The sequence below is a fragment of the Mustela putorius genome, unplaced genomic scaffold (assembly GCF_011764305.1).
Source record: "Mustela putorius furo isolate JIRA1106 unplaced genomic scaffold, ASM1176430v1.1 tig00003871_pilon_pilon_pilon, whole genome shotgun sequence".
NCBI lineage: Eukaryota > Metazoa > Chordata > Mammalia > Carnivora > Mustelidae > Mustela > Mustela putorius.
The window spans coordinates 9,312,888-9,330,059 of NW_025422023.1; the positions used below are offsets into that span (position 1 = coordinate 9,312,888).

The 17,172-nt window shown below is 35.8% G+C and overlaps 1 protein-coding gene across 7 annotated transcripts in view; it reads left to right on the forward strand.

Annotated features, from left to right (window-relative positions):
- Positions 1-214: 214 nt before the first annotated feature.
- Positions 215-17,172, forward strand: part of BANK1 (B cell scaffold protein with ankyrin repeats 1) — a 305,691-nt gene continuing 288,733 nt past the window's right edge. For 3 of the 7 annotated variants that reach the window (XR_006602628.1, XR_006602629.1, XM_045067102.1), the window contains exon 1: positions 218-489. Coding sequence is in view for 4 of the 7 variants with exons in the window: in XM_045067102.1 (XP_044923037.1) it covers positions 420-489 (70 nt within the window). In the remaining 3 variants the exon portion in view is untranslated. Of the gene's footprint in view, positions 490-11,138; positions 11,161-17,172 lie in introns of those variants that run through there. The other 4 variants (XM_013054044.2, XM_004748166.3, XM_045067101.1 and 1 more) reach the window with 3 other exon arrangements.

Here is a 17,172-nt window from a genome sequence, read left to right on the forward strand (position 1 = left end):
CCTTTCCCAGCAGATGTCTACTTCTGGTACCCCTATTTATTCCCGGAAGCGGGGGCATGGTGGAAGGCCTAGAATGGGTCAAGAGTTGGAGTGACCCGGAACGTTGCTCTCAGGTACTCCGAGTGAAAAGGTGAGGAGAGACCAGGACCAGAGAGTGTTCGGAGAAACGGAGCAGCCTAAAAAGCAGGCAAGCCTAAGCCCCGGGGTAGTTTCACTTCCTCAGTCGCCCCGGGAGGCCGGGCGGTGGCCCCGTGGCCTGAGCCCGGGGGCTGCGTTTCCGGACCCGCTGGCCGCAGCCGCGGGGGGTGCTCTGACAAGGGGCGGCGGCCGAGAGACGAGCTCGCCGGGGAAGCTCAGGCCGCGGGAGTCCGAGGCTCGGCGCGCATCCGTCCGCAGGCTGCCTGGCTTCGGCCGCTGCGATGCTGCCTGCGGCGTCGGTGCGGGCGGGCGGGAGCCGGGAGCGGACCTCCAGCGGCCCAGCGCCCCCAGGTGGGTGTTCGCGCGCGCCGGCAGCCACTGGGGAGGCCGGCAGGGCTCCGGGGCTGAGCGAGAATTGCGCTCCGGCCGCAGACGCCGGCGCGCCTCGGGGATGGGGCACCGGGGCGGCTCCTTCCCGCCGCGGTCAGCCGCTCAGCCGGCGGCCCGGCCCCTCCGTGGCGGGCGTCTTTGAGAGGCAGTCTGGAGGGGGGGACAAGGTGGGAGCGTTCTGTGTTCGGACCCGCGTGCGCCGCCAACTTCGGAGTGCTTGGAACTTGCCAGAGCACCTGGGACGGGGGCGTCCAGTTTCTCCAGTCGCCTTGCGACGGGTTTTTAAGTGAAGCGCGTGTTTTAAAAAATCATGCATAATTCTAAAAATTAACGGGGCATTGCAAAACGGCCTGTCCGGTTTATCTGCCGGGCCTTTCAAATCCAGCCCGGTAAACTGCTAAGGGCGGACTGTGATCCGCTTATCGGACAGGTTACTCTGTGTCCAGCCTCCTCACTGGGCAGATTTTGCTGACTGAGAAACCGTCAGTGTTGTTGAATACGTAACTGGATTACTAGATCACGTGGAGGCAGGTGCACTCAATTCTTCCTGAGTGTTTCAAATGCATCTGCGAACTTTATAATGATTATAAAGTGTTCGGTTTTAAAATTTTGAAAAAGCCTTCGCTTGAGTATTAAAATTACTGGAGTCGTTCACAGTGAGAAATGCAACAAGAAAATCGGAGTGAAAATATTCATTTGCTAAATAGAATTTCTCATAGCTTACCAGCATTTTTTGAGGAATGTTGGTTCCCTTGGCTAGTGTCTATTTTTAATATAAAAATTTTAGAAGACTGCTTTTTTTAAAGTGGAAAATATATTTGTGACAATTTAAATGACAAGAAAGGAATTAGAGCCCTTGATATCTTAATGTGTTAACATTTGTGATTTCAGCCTAACGATTTAGTTAAACAGAATGGGCTACAGTTTGTTCAAACTTCTTGTTTGAACAGTTTAGCCAGAAAATGACTTTTATTCCAACTGGCACTCAAGAATACTTTGAAGTACTTGCTATTGTGAATAACGCTAGAGTGATGTGACCCAACTTTTAGCTCATTCTGATTATTACTGTTCGTTCTGTGTGTTTTTCTCCATTTACTTTGGTCCTTCCCCATATGGTATTTATCACTTATTTCATTTACTTCCATTGGCCAAGGTAATCGTCCCCCCCCCCTTTTTAAAAAGATTTTATTTATTTATTTTAGAGAGAGAAAGAGAGCTCAGAGGGAGATTTAGAGAGAGAAGCAGATGCTGAGCAGGGAGCCGGATAGAGGCCTCCATCCCAGGACTCAGATCATGACCTGAGTTGAAGGCAGACTCTGAACCAATCACCCAGGCACCCCTGAAATATTTTTCTTATAAGGAACTATCTTTTGATACTACCCATGCCTAGTCCTATGAATAGTCTTCTATGAGAACAAGTTCTGATTAATTCTTTTAACACATGGAGAACCTTTTCACGTGACCTTTCTACCTGCTTTGGACAAGTGTTCCCAGAGCATGGTAGACTTCAGCTTAACATGACACGTTGTGGTAAAGTTAGTCCAACTTCATTTTAGAGAAGTGAAAGCTGAGACCCAAGTAGTGATTTTCCCATGGTCCCATAATTAATAATTATTTGAAGATCATCTATTCATGACTTCACCAACAATCTTCTATTCCCTACAAAAGTTGTGTAATAATATGAGTATAAAATGGTAAACAGTTTCATACCTATGAAGATTTTATATTTCTAGCAGTAGGTGTATGGTATATTATAATGACATCTATGTATGGTGTCACCAGAAAGATGGATGAGTAACCAACTTGTCTTTTAATGGAAGTAGGAAAAATATGATACCCAGTACTAAAACAATGTAAAAATGTTGCACAGTAGATGAAAATTCCATTTAGAGGGGCACCTGGGTGGCTCAGTGGGTTAAAGCCTCTGCTTTTGGTTCAGGTCATGATCCCAGGGTTCTGAGATCGAGCCCCGCATCAGGCTTTCTCTGCACAGTGGGGAGCCTGCTTTCTCCTCTCTCTCTGCCTGCCTCTCTGCCTACTTGTGATCTCTGTCTGTCAAAAAAATAAATAAAATCTTTAAAAAATTTTTCATTTAGAATGTATTTTTCTTTTTTATATTTAACTAGATACTGTTCTCTGATATCCAAATGAGAAATTTTGCCTTTGCTTTATTCCCGAAACTAGTGATTTTAAAAACAAATTTAATTTTTAACTGCTACCTTCAATAAGGACTGTTAAAGTGCAGATTTTTCCCCACCCCATAGTTTTTGTAGTTTTTATTAACTTATTTGATGCCTCCAATGAAGAGAGTTAAATAAATTATTAGTCGAAAAAGGGAAGGCACCTACCCTGTCTCACCATGTGCTAGATGCTTATATGCAACTTGTGAGGGACTCAGTTCTCTCTTTGTCTTAAAGTTATTGAAGATTTGAAGCTTTTCATTCTGACTGCAGTCTTCTAACATAGCAAATAACATTGATTTCGCGTTCCAAGGAAATACCCTGGTTCTATTCTGGTGACTGGTAAAACTTGCCTCCTTTAGACAGCTGGAAATGTTCTGATAAGGTTACTTTTGCTGAGATTTTAAAGAGAGGTAGCTCTCTTAGGGTGTTTTCATTTTAATGTGAAATAATTCTATAATATCGCTTAGGGTTTTTGACTTAAACAGCAATGTATGTGATGTATACTTGGAAAATCAGCGAGAATTTTTCCACGGATTTGTTGGTGATCATGCGCTCTGGACTCAGACCACCTTGCATCAGTCTGCTTTATTACTTACTTACTGTTTGACCTTGGATAAATAACTAAATCTGTCATTATCTCAGTTTATTCATTTAAAAAGCAGAAGTGGAGAGAACAATAACACTTATTTGAAAGAGTAGCTTTGAGAATTAAAAGAGAAAAAATGCATGTGAAGTGATGTTCACGGTACCATAGCAAATAGTAATTGCTTAATACATGATAGCTGTTATTTTAATTCTTAGGTCATTGGTCAATAGTGTCATATTCACATATAAAAGATAGAGTTTATATTGAGAAAACAAACTCTTTTGAATTGGGGGAAAACTTGAATGAAGGCATCAAGCTCCCACATGAAACAGATGAGGGAATATGGCTTCCTGTAGAAAGATGCTGCCTATCCTTGGGGAAATATTGTGGTTAATAGTTCTGAGAGGAGAAAAAGAAGAACCCACAGTGGGAAGAACTAAGCATAAATTGATTAAAAGGACATTGGACTAGGGCATTTATAAGGAAGAAAAAATGGGAATTTAATAGGACAAAATGAGAACATGTTTTATTTTCCCGTATCACAGAGTACCAGTTGTGACCCAGTTCAAAATATATATGTATGTAAATGTATGTGGAAAAGTAAGGATTGAACTGAACATTATGGGATACTTCATTGAATTATAAGATGATGGAGAATCTCCTTTACCAAAATATTTACAACGTGTTTTAAAAACTCCAATATAAAGAGTATTATTCCTGCCAAATATATGTTGCAGGTTTTAAGAACTTAAATAACTGTTACCTGATTACATGAGTTACATTGTCATTTTATTACTTTCTTTATATATTATAGAATATCTTACAGTAATTTCAGAGACAGCTATGAAATAATAATAGGAAGGGCAAATATTCCAGAAGTTATTATTTAAAAATAAGTTGTTTTGTGACCTTGTGATTCTTTGCTGTTCTAAATATAAAGAATGGTATCTAAGTTTCACCGGCAGACATTGAAATAGTCCAGGTGGTAAAAATATTGATATTATATGGAATTCTATCCCTCTTGAATGTATTTTTTACTCAGAGAAAAAGAATTATTTTTTTAAACATTTACCTGAACAGAAATTTCTTTGTTGTTTTCAAGTCCTCCACATTGAAATAATCCAGAAAGACCACTTCCCTTTCTAATCATGAGAAGTAATTTTTCAATGCCTTGTGGTCTTTTATAAGATTTCCTGTGTGTCCAATCAATTAAAATAAGTTATGCCTTATCACACTATGTGTCATGTTTTCCTTTCTTTTTAAGCTCTTATACTGCTTTTCTGTATTAGCAATTCCCATGCTTTCATTTTTAATGTGTTCCACTTTATAAAGGCATTCTAAAAGGTGCAAGAACAGTTTCTTACTTGGAATTTCATTTACCATATGCCTCATTTTTAATTATGATCCATGCTGAAGACTAAGTCTCACCCTTTGGTAAGAATCAATATTCCATTCATTTTTTGTTCTAACTTTGCCGTAAGAAGGATCATGCCTAACTTTCAGAAAAATAACATAGTGCCAAGACCACTTGAAATCCTGGCCTTCTTTTAAGACTGCATTTATTGTGTCAACTACTTTGAATTCATATGATATGGATATCACATTACCTTGATAAGTGAGAACATCAGAAGATTAGCACCTACTCTGAATAAGAAGTTATATCGTTGGTGTTCCTGGGTGGCTCAGTGATCATGATCACTGACCTCCGGCTCAGGTCATGATCCCAGGGTCCTGGGATAGAGCCCCACAAAGGGCTCTCTGCTCAGCAGGGAGCCTGCTTCCCCACCTGCTTCTCTGTCTACTTGTGATCTCTCTCTGTCAAATAAATAAAATCTTCAAAAAAAGTTATATCATTCAGTACAATTATATGAAAGTATGTAATAATTCATTACTTTATTTCATTTCCTACAACAGCTTTTCTAAACTATTAAAGTTGTAACGTCTAAGTCATCATATCTTTTTTGGAGGGTGTAGAGAGTAGAGAAACACCCACATCAGAGATGTGGGGAAGAAACCTACAATATCAAAGTGGTATGATTCTGTGAAATCACGTTACTAGAATGACAAACTGTAGAGTATTTCTTGGGACTGTGTGAAGAATTCCTAAGATTTAACCACTTTCCTCATTGGTTGATTGCATTTTATTTCGATTTAATAGACTGATATAAAATCTCAGGAGACAACTGCATTTTAGTACAATTAGTGAACTACTGGGTCACTAATGAGGAAGTCAGTGAGATAAAATTGAAGCAAAATTCTACCTTCACTTCAGTTCAGTTAATGAGGTACTTAATTTTGTCATCACTTTTCAATAAAACTTTAGAACTTTCACTACTCCAGGCACTTCTTTATAGACCAGAGACCCCTTTTTATCATGCTCTGTCCATCTGTACCCATGTTAAATGGGTAAAACCATGTATCATTCAGATTCTTGGAAACAGTCACTTGGGTCAAGAAGAGACACTAACTTCAGAGGCAGCTTGCTGCTTTTGCTTACTAGCCAATGATGTGCTTTGTCTGGCTTTTGCAGATTTGTTGGACTCAACAAACCTTTCCTTTCAAAAAAGAGAATGAGACTTCTGTCAGTGGAAGGGTACTGTTTGATGACACACAATAAAGGATGACCGTCAGTTGACTCTCGTCCACAATGGATGATTAGAAAGATGAGTTGAGGGAATTGAGGACTGAAAGCAGGAGAGATAGTCTTAGTTTCTGACTTTCCATTTCTAGCTCATGTAAGACCTAGCTGCACTTGTACTTCTGATCTGGTCTCCATAAAATGCCTGTAGTATCCTTACAATTGCCTTCTTTTTAGGTGAACAAGTTTGAACGAGTTCTCTTTATTTGGAGGAAAAGATTTTGGACTAGAATGCCTTGAAATTTGAACTTTTCCTGTTTTATTTCTCCAATACTACCTCTCCTGTTTCTGTAAACTTCTTTTCTTTTAGAAAGTTGTTGTTATTGTTAAAATGATGTCTGCTATGCATCTTCCATCCAAAGTTAATCAAAGTTATATCTTTTATGCACTGAGAATAGAATGTCTTATAAGTCTAATAATCCTCCTGATAAGAATATTTGGAATTATCTTGCTTTGGTACTGAAATTTGAAGAAAATTCATGCAGTTATTTTTGTCTCTAAACTTAAAGACCCTAGAGTTGGTGAGGAAATAATTCAAAGTTTAATATTCTAAGAGTTAATCAGTGTTAAGTTTAGAATTTTGAATTATGTAGTTATAAAGCTGTATTAATTATAAAATTATAACTATTTTTAAATGTTTTTAATAAGATGTTTTTATAAAATTGGTGGTGTGCTGTTTGGGGGGAATTTTAAAAATGTATTTAAATTGGGGCATACAGAGTGAGAGAATGCCTATGACATTTATCTTGGTAAAAGCAGAAGTGGAGGTATAAAAGTAGCATAGCTTACTAGCTATTCTCTCAGTACCCCTGGGGGATTAAGTTTTTCAAAATAAGGGCAGCACTTGAGAAATCAGCATTTATTAAATGAATCATGCTTTTCCCAGTAAGTTAAAATACAGTTGATCCTTAACATTAATTTGAACTGTGCAGGTTCACATATACATGTTTTGTTTTTGATACAGTATCATACTGTAAATGTATTTTCTCTTTGATATGATTTTCTTGACATTTTCTTTTTCTACAGCTTATTTTATTGTAAGAATATAGTATATAATACATATAGCATACAAACTGTGTTAATTGACTATGTTATTGATAAGGCCTCTGGTCAATAGTAGGCTATTGGTAGTTAAGTTTTTGAGGAATCACAAGTTAGACGCAGTATTTTCAACCACATGGGAGGCTGGTGCCTCTAACCCCTGCGTTGATCAAGTGTTGGCTATACCACCTTTGCCATATAATAAAGTCTTACATATCTTAGAATATGAATTCTGATTTCTCTATTCTGTTCCAGTTGTATTTGTTTATTTCAAAGCCAGTATCTGGTAAGGAAAGTACTCCTAAGAGATCTTCTTTTCCATAGTTTTCTTGTTTCTTATTAGATATTCTTCCATTCTTCCACTTCCATTTAGAGATTATTTTATCTACTTCTCCTTCCATGAAACAATTGGAATATTGTTTAACACTTGATTTAGAGACATTTAATGAAAGCAATCTCACCGTTTTAAACAGAAAGAAGTTTAATATAGGAAGTTGAGTTTTTATATAACGATGTTGGGGGTTTGGGAGCAATCTCTAGTCTTGCTCATCAGGAATCATTATGCTAACAAAGCTACAGGAACCAGTTTTCATAATCGGCCAGGGGGATCTGCTAATTTATTACTATCAGGAAGCTGGGGAATCAGAAGGCACTGAACCTGCTTGTTAGCACCTGGAACAGACTAGGCCAGGATCCCAAGAATTTCTGGCTCATGAGCCATCTCCTATTTGCTGGATCTGCACCAACAAAAATAGATGCCTTTCATTCCATTGGAATGGTATAATATTTATATACTAATTTGAGGAGAATCAACTTTAAATGTTACTAAATCTTCTATTGGATTAATTGGTGTAGAAAATTCTGCATATGAAAGATCCTAGGTTTCAAAAGAAATATACAATAACTTGGCTTACTTAAGTCAAATGATAAAGTTGGGAACTTTCCACTCATTCATGTTATAACCACATGAAAGTTGAACTTTTCCTGTTGTGGTTCTGTGAACAAATGTGACAAAGTATTGCTTTCTATGTTTAAAATGTCCTCCCATGTAAGTCAATTTTCTCACAAAATTCTTTAAAATTCTTTAAATCATTAATTGTGACCTTTATATAGAAGTAGCTAATGTTTTATTGGTTAGTTATAAATTGTGTAAGATATTACAATTAAAAAAAAGCATGCAATGCCTTTTTAATAGAAATTTAAGGTAGATCTTTGGATATGCATATAGAATTGCAGCTTAAAATATATCAAGGTTTTTATTTATATTACAGAGCAGTCAAACTAATCTCTCACCTGTTTTCCTAACATTTTTCCAATTTGACATTGATATTAAATATTATTTTAAAGACAACTAAATATGGCCACCTTTGTTGATTGATTGCCTATACAATATCTCTGTCTAGCTATATCAATTCAAATATGGGAACTGTCACTTATTCTGTGACTTTGAGCAAATTACTCCTGTAAAATCCAATTTCTTTATATCTGAAATAGGTAGCACACCTATTTTTGATATAATTAAATGTAATTCTATTTGTAAAGTGCCTAGAGCATTCAGAGCAGGTGCTTAGCAAATGGCAAATGTTATTACTTTTCAGCATGAGGTAGTATTCAAATTTCACTTTATTAGAAGGAATGTGTTTACATGGCTCTTTCTTAGCACTTCTGGTGTCACATACTTATGAATCTCAAGATGGAGAGCCTCATATAAATGTTCTTTCAGTTGTCCTGTTCAATTTTTCTGATTGCTATATTAAACACAGGAATATCTCAGATGTGCTTCTCTGGGTATTCCCTACAGATTGGACTTATTGAAACCCATGATCTGCTATGAAAAAAATTATATGATTTTATATGTGAAATTGTATATTGTCTTCAGGGAAAATAGTTAGTGGATAAAGAACACTTATCCCATTTTGAGAATTCTGTTTTTATATCATATTATTTTAAAATAAAAATGTGATTTTTAAATTTTCTTTATTCTTGAAGATTTATATATTATCCGTATATTATCTTCCATCCCTTCGGCCACCCCCCCCACCACCAAAGAAGAAAACAACACACATGGAAACTGGGTCATAGTAGAGTTGATTCAGAGTCTTTTAATTTTTGTGATGAAGGCATTTCTAATATCCTCATATAGGTAAAAATAAGTTGATACAGTTGTATAGATAAAGCTGTAGTGATATTTTCAGAATTGCTTTAATTATGTCTAAACAGTTTGTTCCTCAAAGAACAAACAGTTCTAAACAGTTTGTTCCCCAAAGAGTGTAAGTCATTGTATAGTCATTGTATAGACTTACACCTAGATCTTTGAGGGTCAGGAGAATAATAGAAATGTCCATCTAAGCAAATAGTTCTAAGTAACCTATGAGTAATTAGAAAGTACTAGTAATTATGGAAAGAAAGAGAGGGCTTTTCTATTCTCTTGTGAGGACCAGTCTGCTGAGAAGTTAGCAATTAACACATACTTCATCTCTGCTTCTCCTTAGAAAAATACAGAAGATTCATTTAAAAAGTATGTTCATATTTTATGATATTATTTTCAAATATTTAATTACTTTATGACTCCTTAGAATAATTTTCTCATCTGGTACATATAAAAATCTAGGCTCCTCATTCTTTAGGTAATTCTGTTACAAGACCTCTTTGTACCTCATGATGAAAAGAGCATTTGGTAAGACTTGCAACATAGTAGGTGCTCTGCGATTGATAGTTATCATGTCTGTTTCTAGGTGAGTCAAATGGGTGGACTCATGGGACATTATGAACGCTGACTCATAACTTCTTTTGTCTGGTGGCCAATACCTGAAAAACCTGAGCTCATAGTCCCAGGGCTTGCTTGCTTTAGTACTGTGCTGCATGAACGGTATTATGTAGCATAAATGTTCCTTGGAAAAATTGTTCTATAAAATCAGTTTTGAATGTGCATACTGGGACATTCCAGTGGTCTGAGAAATTCTGCAACTAACAATGTATCTTCAATTTTCTCTAGTCCATTGTCTCACAAATGTATTTAATCATGGAATGCATTGTCATCTTAACACTGGTAGAGAGAAAGGGTTTTTTTTGCACCAAGTTTTTATCCCTGTTAAATGGCAAATAGTTCTTGAGAGGATGGTTCTTTCAAACCAGAGGTCGGTTACACTGCTTTTAACCATATTTTCCTCAGTGCTCTGGCCACCTTTTGAGTGAGAGGGAGATGGGCTATATAAGGGCTATATCTATATTAGGAATAGAAACAGAAGAAGATATAGAGTAGGCAAAATGATATTAACAGGCTGTGTAGGGCACACAAGATTTGGCCGTTTCTTTAATTCCCTTATGATTAATTCTTACTATTCAAATGAGGACTTTGATTGTGAGATGCGCCAGAGAAAATGGGAGGAAAATTAGAAGGGGATCATCTGTTAAGAAAAGTAAAGTTGTATGAATGCAATAAGACTGGGTATGTGTGGGGCACCTGGATGGCTCAGTCAGTTAAGTGTCTGCCTTTAGCTCGGGTCATGATTCCGAGGTCCTGGAATCCAGCCCTCCTTCGGGCTCCCTGCTCATTGAAGATTCTACTTCTCTCTCTGCCCAAGCCCCACTCAGGCACCCTCTCTCTCTCAAATAAATAAGTAAAACCTTAAAAAAAAGACTGGGAACATGCATACCATATTCTAAATATAAGAGTATTTTGGAGTGTGTGTGCTTATGCAATTGGTATTTGAATAGTATGTATGTGTCTCAACCGAGCAACTGATTTTACAGATATTTTCACATGTCAGACTACATAAACCAGTCACTATGTCAATAATCATGTAAGCCGTGTAAGTAGCCTCACGTTGTTCAAATATTGGGATTTTATTCATCAGAACATTCCAAAGTTAAGATCAAGATTAAGTTGACTATCTGGTTATAGCCAGATAGTTTACATGTTAGAAATATTTGTAAGTGGAACACACCTTTGAAGCCAGCATAGGTTATTAGGAGTCACACAAGTAAATTACTGCTGAAATATTTTTCTGATGGAAACAATAATAACTGATATAAATGCAAATAGTTTAAGCTGAGAATTTTATGTCTTGGAGATTGACAAACAGTGCATGTAAACAACACTAATAAGACAATGGCTTTTATTACTCACATAGATTGGATGCTCTTGAAAGGAGGGAGTAGCATCTGACATCTGCTTAGCAGAGGTAAGCACATTAGTAGATGCTTGCTGATTTGCTGGTAACACAAGAGTGACAGTAAAGTCACCAAATTAAGTTAATGGAAAGGATAAATGAAGTTATAGCCATTTCTGAATTCCCCACTTCTGAGTTATAAATCTAGCTATAGATAACAACCCTGGTTTCAACTTTCCTTTTCAAATCAGTTTGCAGAAGGGCTTTCTTTAATTATGAAAAAAAATTAAAAATTCACAAAACCTTTTACATAAAGATAATTTTAGGGCATTTTCCAATATTAAATTAACTTTTAACCTGATAACAACTAATTTATTTTTATTGAAATGTTTATAACTTATAATATTTAGCTTATATTTAAAATATATTCTGGGGCAAATAGAAAAAAATCTGATCAGTGTCTAAAAGCAAATAAAATTTAATACCCTTCTTGTGTGTCTAGAAGATGAAATTTTTTTATTGTTCTTTTTTCTAGAATAATACTTGCACATAATTGAAAATATGTACAATGGCTAAAAAATAGGAAAAGACATGGTATATATACTTGTACTTTTTATTTTTCTATGTTTACTTTTAACAATTTTACTTGTTCAGCTTTGCAGTGTTAATATATGTAATATTCGTTTATGCACTTAAAAGTTACATTTGTATAGCAGTTTGGTGTCCTGTTATTCATAAATATTTCAGTTTTGCTCTCTTCATATAAATCTATTGTACAGTGTTTAAAAAGAAAAGAAAATCCACAAAAATTTATTGGATAAAGATCATCCTCCATACAAAACCATTACTAACCTAAAGGAAAGCGTGAATAATTTTTAATGATATAGGAAATACTTTTTCACTGTGCTGGATTTGAAGTAAAAAAAAGCATAGGATTGGGTGCCCGGGTGCTCAGTCAGTTAACCACCTGCCTTGGGCTCAAGTGTGATCTCAGGGTCCTGGGAAAGTCTGATCTCAGGGTCCTGGGATCTAGCCCCACATTAGACTCCCTGCTCAGCAGGGAGTCTGCTTCTCCCTCTCCTTCTGCACCGTCCCCCGCTCCTACTCTGTCTCTTCAATAAACAAAAATCTAAAACAAACGAACAAGCAACAAAAGAAAACCCAACACACAATGGATCAAGTAGTGGCTCTGTCACTAATGAATGATATGACTCTCTGATGCCCAGGAGACATTATTTATATTGATGATCACATTAATTCTTCATAAGAATGATTGGCTCATAATACTAATTCAATTAATATCTCTTATTTTAGGAGAAAACCACTGCAGAAATTAAAATTGCTTTCTCTAGGCATTTGGGATTGAGGATATCCATCAAGAAAGAGTGGACTAATGCCTTTATTGTCTATGCAGGAGTAATTATCCTTTATTCATTCACTGTTCAAACATTTATTCTTGATCTGTGCTAGGTTCAAGAAACACATAAAAAGGTGGCTTCAGCCCTCGGAGACTACACTTAAGTGAAATAAGGATGGGAAAAGCTGAATGGAACTATTTCTTTTTACCTACATTCTGATTGAACATCAGATGACTCAAAAACCTTCACTGCTGAGATCTGAATAATTTGGTTATGAAAACTAGTTAGCAGGGTGAGCTACAGCTAAGAGTGTTCACTGTGACTACTGGGGGTGACTCTTGATGCATAACTTCTGTTCCAGAAAGTCACTACTCATTTCAGAAGGCGGTCATGAGTGTAGTCCCCTGGGACAGCATTTTGCAAATTTCAGTCATTTTCACAAAACCTTCCTCAAATTTTTGGCTATTGTACCCTCTTGTTTAAGAAAAAAATTCTTTAATATTTTTTTTTAGCTTAAACATATTTTAAAGGAACATTTACATCACTACCATAAATGAAAAATCATTACCACTCACCCTAAAGAGAAGGTGGCCATACAAATAAACAGATTGAAAATAAAATAATGTTGAAAAATTATAGGTTAGGACAGGTTCTGGGCACATAGATCCACCTCTGTTTGATAGTGTTAGAGTTCATGAAGTCACAGGAGCTTCAATCTAAGACACTATCCTTTACCAAATCAAAGTTGAAGAAATATTCTGAAGGGAATGACTTTCTCGGATTTGCTGTCACTATGTTTCTGGGAGTTGGCATCCCACCCGCTGGCTAATGCTGTCCTCCAAAGGCCAAGTTCACCTTACAGAAGGTTGAAATGAAGTTTTATTTAGCACTTACAGGTGTCAGGAACGATGATAAATTCTCTACATAGTTTATCTCATTTATTTCTCACAACAACAGATTTCATAGGTGATATTATCTGTTCATTATAAATGGGGGAATCCAAGCTCAGAGAGGTTAATTATTTGCTTGAAGCTGGCTGAATTAGGATTCCAAGACAGCCTGATTCCAAAGCCTGACCTCCTAGCCACTCTATAACTCTCTGAAATAATCTCATTTTAGTCTCACAAAAACACACATGTACACTCATGTTAGAAAAGCATTCCTCCCATGTGGACATTTCCATTTCAGTGAAGTAGTCATGTATATAGAAAGTCATTTTAATAGAAAATAAGTAACATAAAAGATGATATTGTTACCCATTAATAGGCCAACATTGAAACATTCTTTGCAAGGGATAGAATAAGCAACCACAGTTTCTAACTAATAATTGTAAACTTTTAGAAAGTTTTGCTGCTTTCAGGGTCCTTAGAGGTTAATGAAATAACAGGAACTGAAATATCTACAACATAATGCTAGAAAAACAATGTCTTTAATGAAGGTCACTGGATATTTAAAATCATCAAGGCTGGAATAGAGATGTGATTAAAATATATTGCTAAATGGCTACAATGAAGAGTACTCTAAAAGTGGAAGGCTAATAATTTGTGTCTGCCTAATGCTTTGCGACCTTAAAGGAATTTTCAAACCCTACTAATTGACTTTTAGAAAATTCTCCTAATGTATCATTTACTTTGACTCAGTGAGAAATCTAAACAATGATCATTTAAACTATTTAATCAGGGTCATCCTGCAAACACTCTGTGAGGAAAGCAGAAAGTATATTGCATATGTATCTGTTCTACTTCAGAAGGCTTTAGGAAAGGCCTAGAAAAGTAACTTTTTCTAAAAGTCTTTAGCAAAGGACCTAGAGCTGAAGTAGTGTTCAGATGTTTGATAGACAGAATAATGGCTCCCCTAAAGTGTCTACATCTTAATCCCTGGAGCTGTGAATACGTTAGGCTACATGGCAAAGGTTACAGCTGGAATTAAGATTGCTATATCAATTTACCTTGAGATGGAGAGATGATCATGGACTATCCAACTGGACCCAACGTAATCACAAAGGTCCTTATAAGATAAAGAGAGAGGCATTAGAGGGGAACCAGAGACAGGGCAGCAGCATGAGAAGGACTCAGCCCAATTTTGCTGGCTTGAAGATGGAATGGGGCCATGAGCCAGGAGCTGTGGATGACTTCTAGAAAATGCAAATAAATAGATTCTTTCCTAATGCCTCCAGAGGAACGTAGCCTTGCCAATGTTTTGATTTTAGCTTACTGGGACCTGTTTCAGACTTCTAACCTTCAAAACTGTCAGATAATAAATTTGTATTACTTTATGCCACAAGTTTATGGTGATCTTACATGGCAGCAATAGGAAATGAATGCAGATTTTTTAAACATGTGGATACCACAAGGACAAAGAGTAGCATGAATATCACAGATCAGGTCATATCTATCAGACTTCACACACCATCAGTCTAATTAAAACACTGGATTATAACCATGAGGAAATAAACTTTTATAAAATGTAAACAGCATATCAATAATACCATTAGGTGGTTATCTTTGGCAAGATATATCCTTATTCATTATTGGAACCTCTCTCTGGAATTCACTGTTGTTTTAATAGTGAAATAAAAAAGGAAGTCCCATTATTGTTTGTTCACGTTTGGAGTTTTTAATCCGTTTAATAATCCTTATCATTAATGCTACTGGCTGCTGTTGCTATCACAGTTCTTACTAGTACAGATCTGTGAGCTTCATAAAGTACCTACTTTCTCAGTGCCTCAGGTACCACAAGTGCAAAATGGGATAGGAAGAGCATATGCTCACAGGGTTCTTCTTATGAGGTTAAAAGAAGTTAATTCTTATAAACACCAAAACAGTCATTGGCACATATTAAGAACTAGCTACATTTAGTCAGTCTTTATTGTAATTATCATCATCATTGTTATAATCCCTGCTACGCTTATCAGTGAGTGCTGAATGCCATGACCTATTCTGATACACAGGCTTCAGATTTTCTTTCTAGGAATTACGGATTAGTATCCCCATTTTTTCAGGTTAAGAAACTGAAACAACTTAATCAGGTTGAGGAGTGAGGACTGTTCTGATACATCTAGCTAAACTTCTAGGTTTAGTGCTAGATGCCATCTGCTTCCACTACATAAAGGTTTTCTGTCCCAGCCCTTCGAAGGACAAAGATACTCTGAGAGATAACGGATTTAGATGTGCACTTTTCATAAAAGGTCACTAATATTGTATTATAGTTCTACTCTGTTTACTCTGAATGTGAACCATTTTTAACCCTGGTAGAGAATTATTTTGAAACTGTTTTCTCCTAGTGATAAAAATTTGGTTGGAGCCAGACTGGTTAGGCATGAATAGAACCATATGTGATAAAATCTTTAAGGGAATTTTCTTATAAAAGTATTATATATATGCATTGTAAACATTTTAAAAATGGAAAATATCAGAATAAAATTATAATATACCACAGTCTTCTCCTCAGAAATAAGTGTTGTTAATATTTATCTTGAATTAATGAGTTTGTATGTGCATTCATAAAGAGTTCACATTGTATATATCGTTTTGAAATCTTCAATCTGATTTGCACATTGATTCATGATACATTTTCATTCTTTTATGTCAAAAGAGACATTTTGTAAAATTTAAATCTTTTAAATTTGTTAAGTAGTTCAATTCTGCATTTTGTGATATTGAAGGACTTACTGATACTTTCTTTCCAAGATAATACTTTTACATTAACCCTAGGATAAATAAAATCAGAAGATTCTTCAATTACAGGTCTTAATGCAATATTACAATAAACTACCTCGTATTGAGGTAATTTCTAAAAATCCATTCCTTTTTCTAATATGTAAATTCCTTTAAGGGCAGGAATTGTCCTTCACAATCTTTATATCTCTTAAAGTCTGAACAGTTGTTTTGAATAATAATCATTAAGTGGTTATTAAGTAAATATATGAAAAGGTATAAATGATTATGAAATTGATATTGAGGTATTGTTGTCAACGTTATACTTATGGATGATTATGGAAAATATCCTGCTAAATGTCAAAATGCTGGATCTGAAAATGCAAGCAATGAGTGAGACTATAAAATGTTAGAACATTTTAAATAGGTGATGGGGATTGAGGAGGGCACTTGTCATAATGAGCACCAGGTAATGTATGGAATTATTGAATCACTGTATAGTACACTTGAAACTAGTATCACACTATATGTTAACTAAATGGAATTAAAATAAAACATTTAAAAAAAGAAATTAAAACAAAAATACTGTAGAGCAGTGAGGGTCAAGATCCAGAAGGTAGGAACAAATATGTGTTAAATATGACTGTTTGGAACTGTTAATAATTTCCAATGAATGAACTGTATCATTCATCTCTCTATGTATTTTCAAGTCTGTTGCTAATTTTCAACTTGCAATTGCAAACCACATTAAAATATAAGAATTCCTCAACTTTTAAATATGAAGAGTATCTTATTTTTATGCCTCAGAAAAAAGTATAAGGGGAAATTCAGTATTTGGATAACTATTTCTCTACATTATGTTTAAATGTAAGTAACTAAGCAATCAGATTCAATAAATAAGATGAATTACAAAAATTAAGAATAATTTAAAGCATTTATTTTCATATATCCTTGATAGCTCTATCTTTAAAACTTTACATGGTGTAGAGCTTCTCCTTATCTATTTTAATAGGAGGGAAGAAATGTAGAAATAATTGTAAAAATTCTTTTTGTTTCTTTGTAACCTAAAA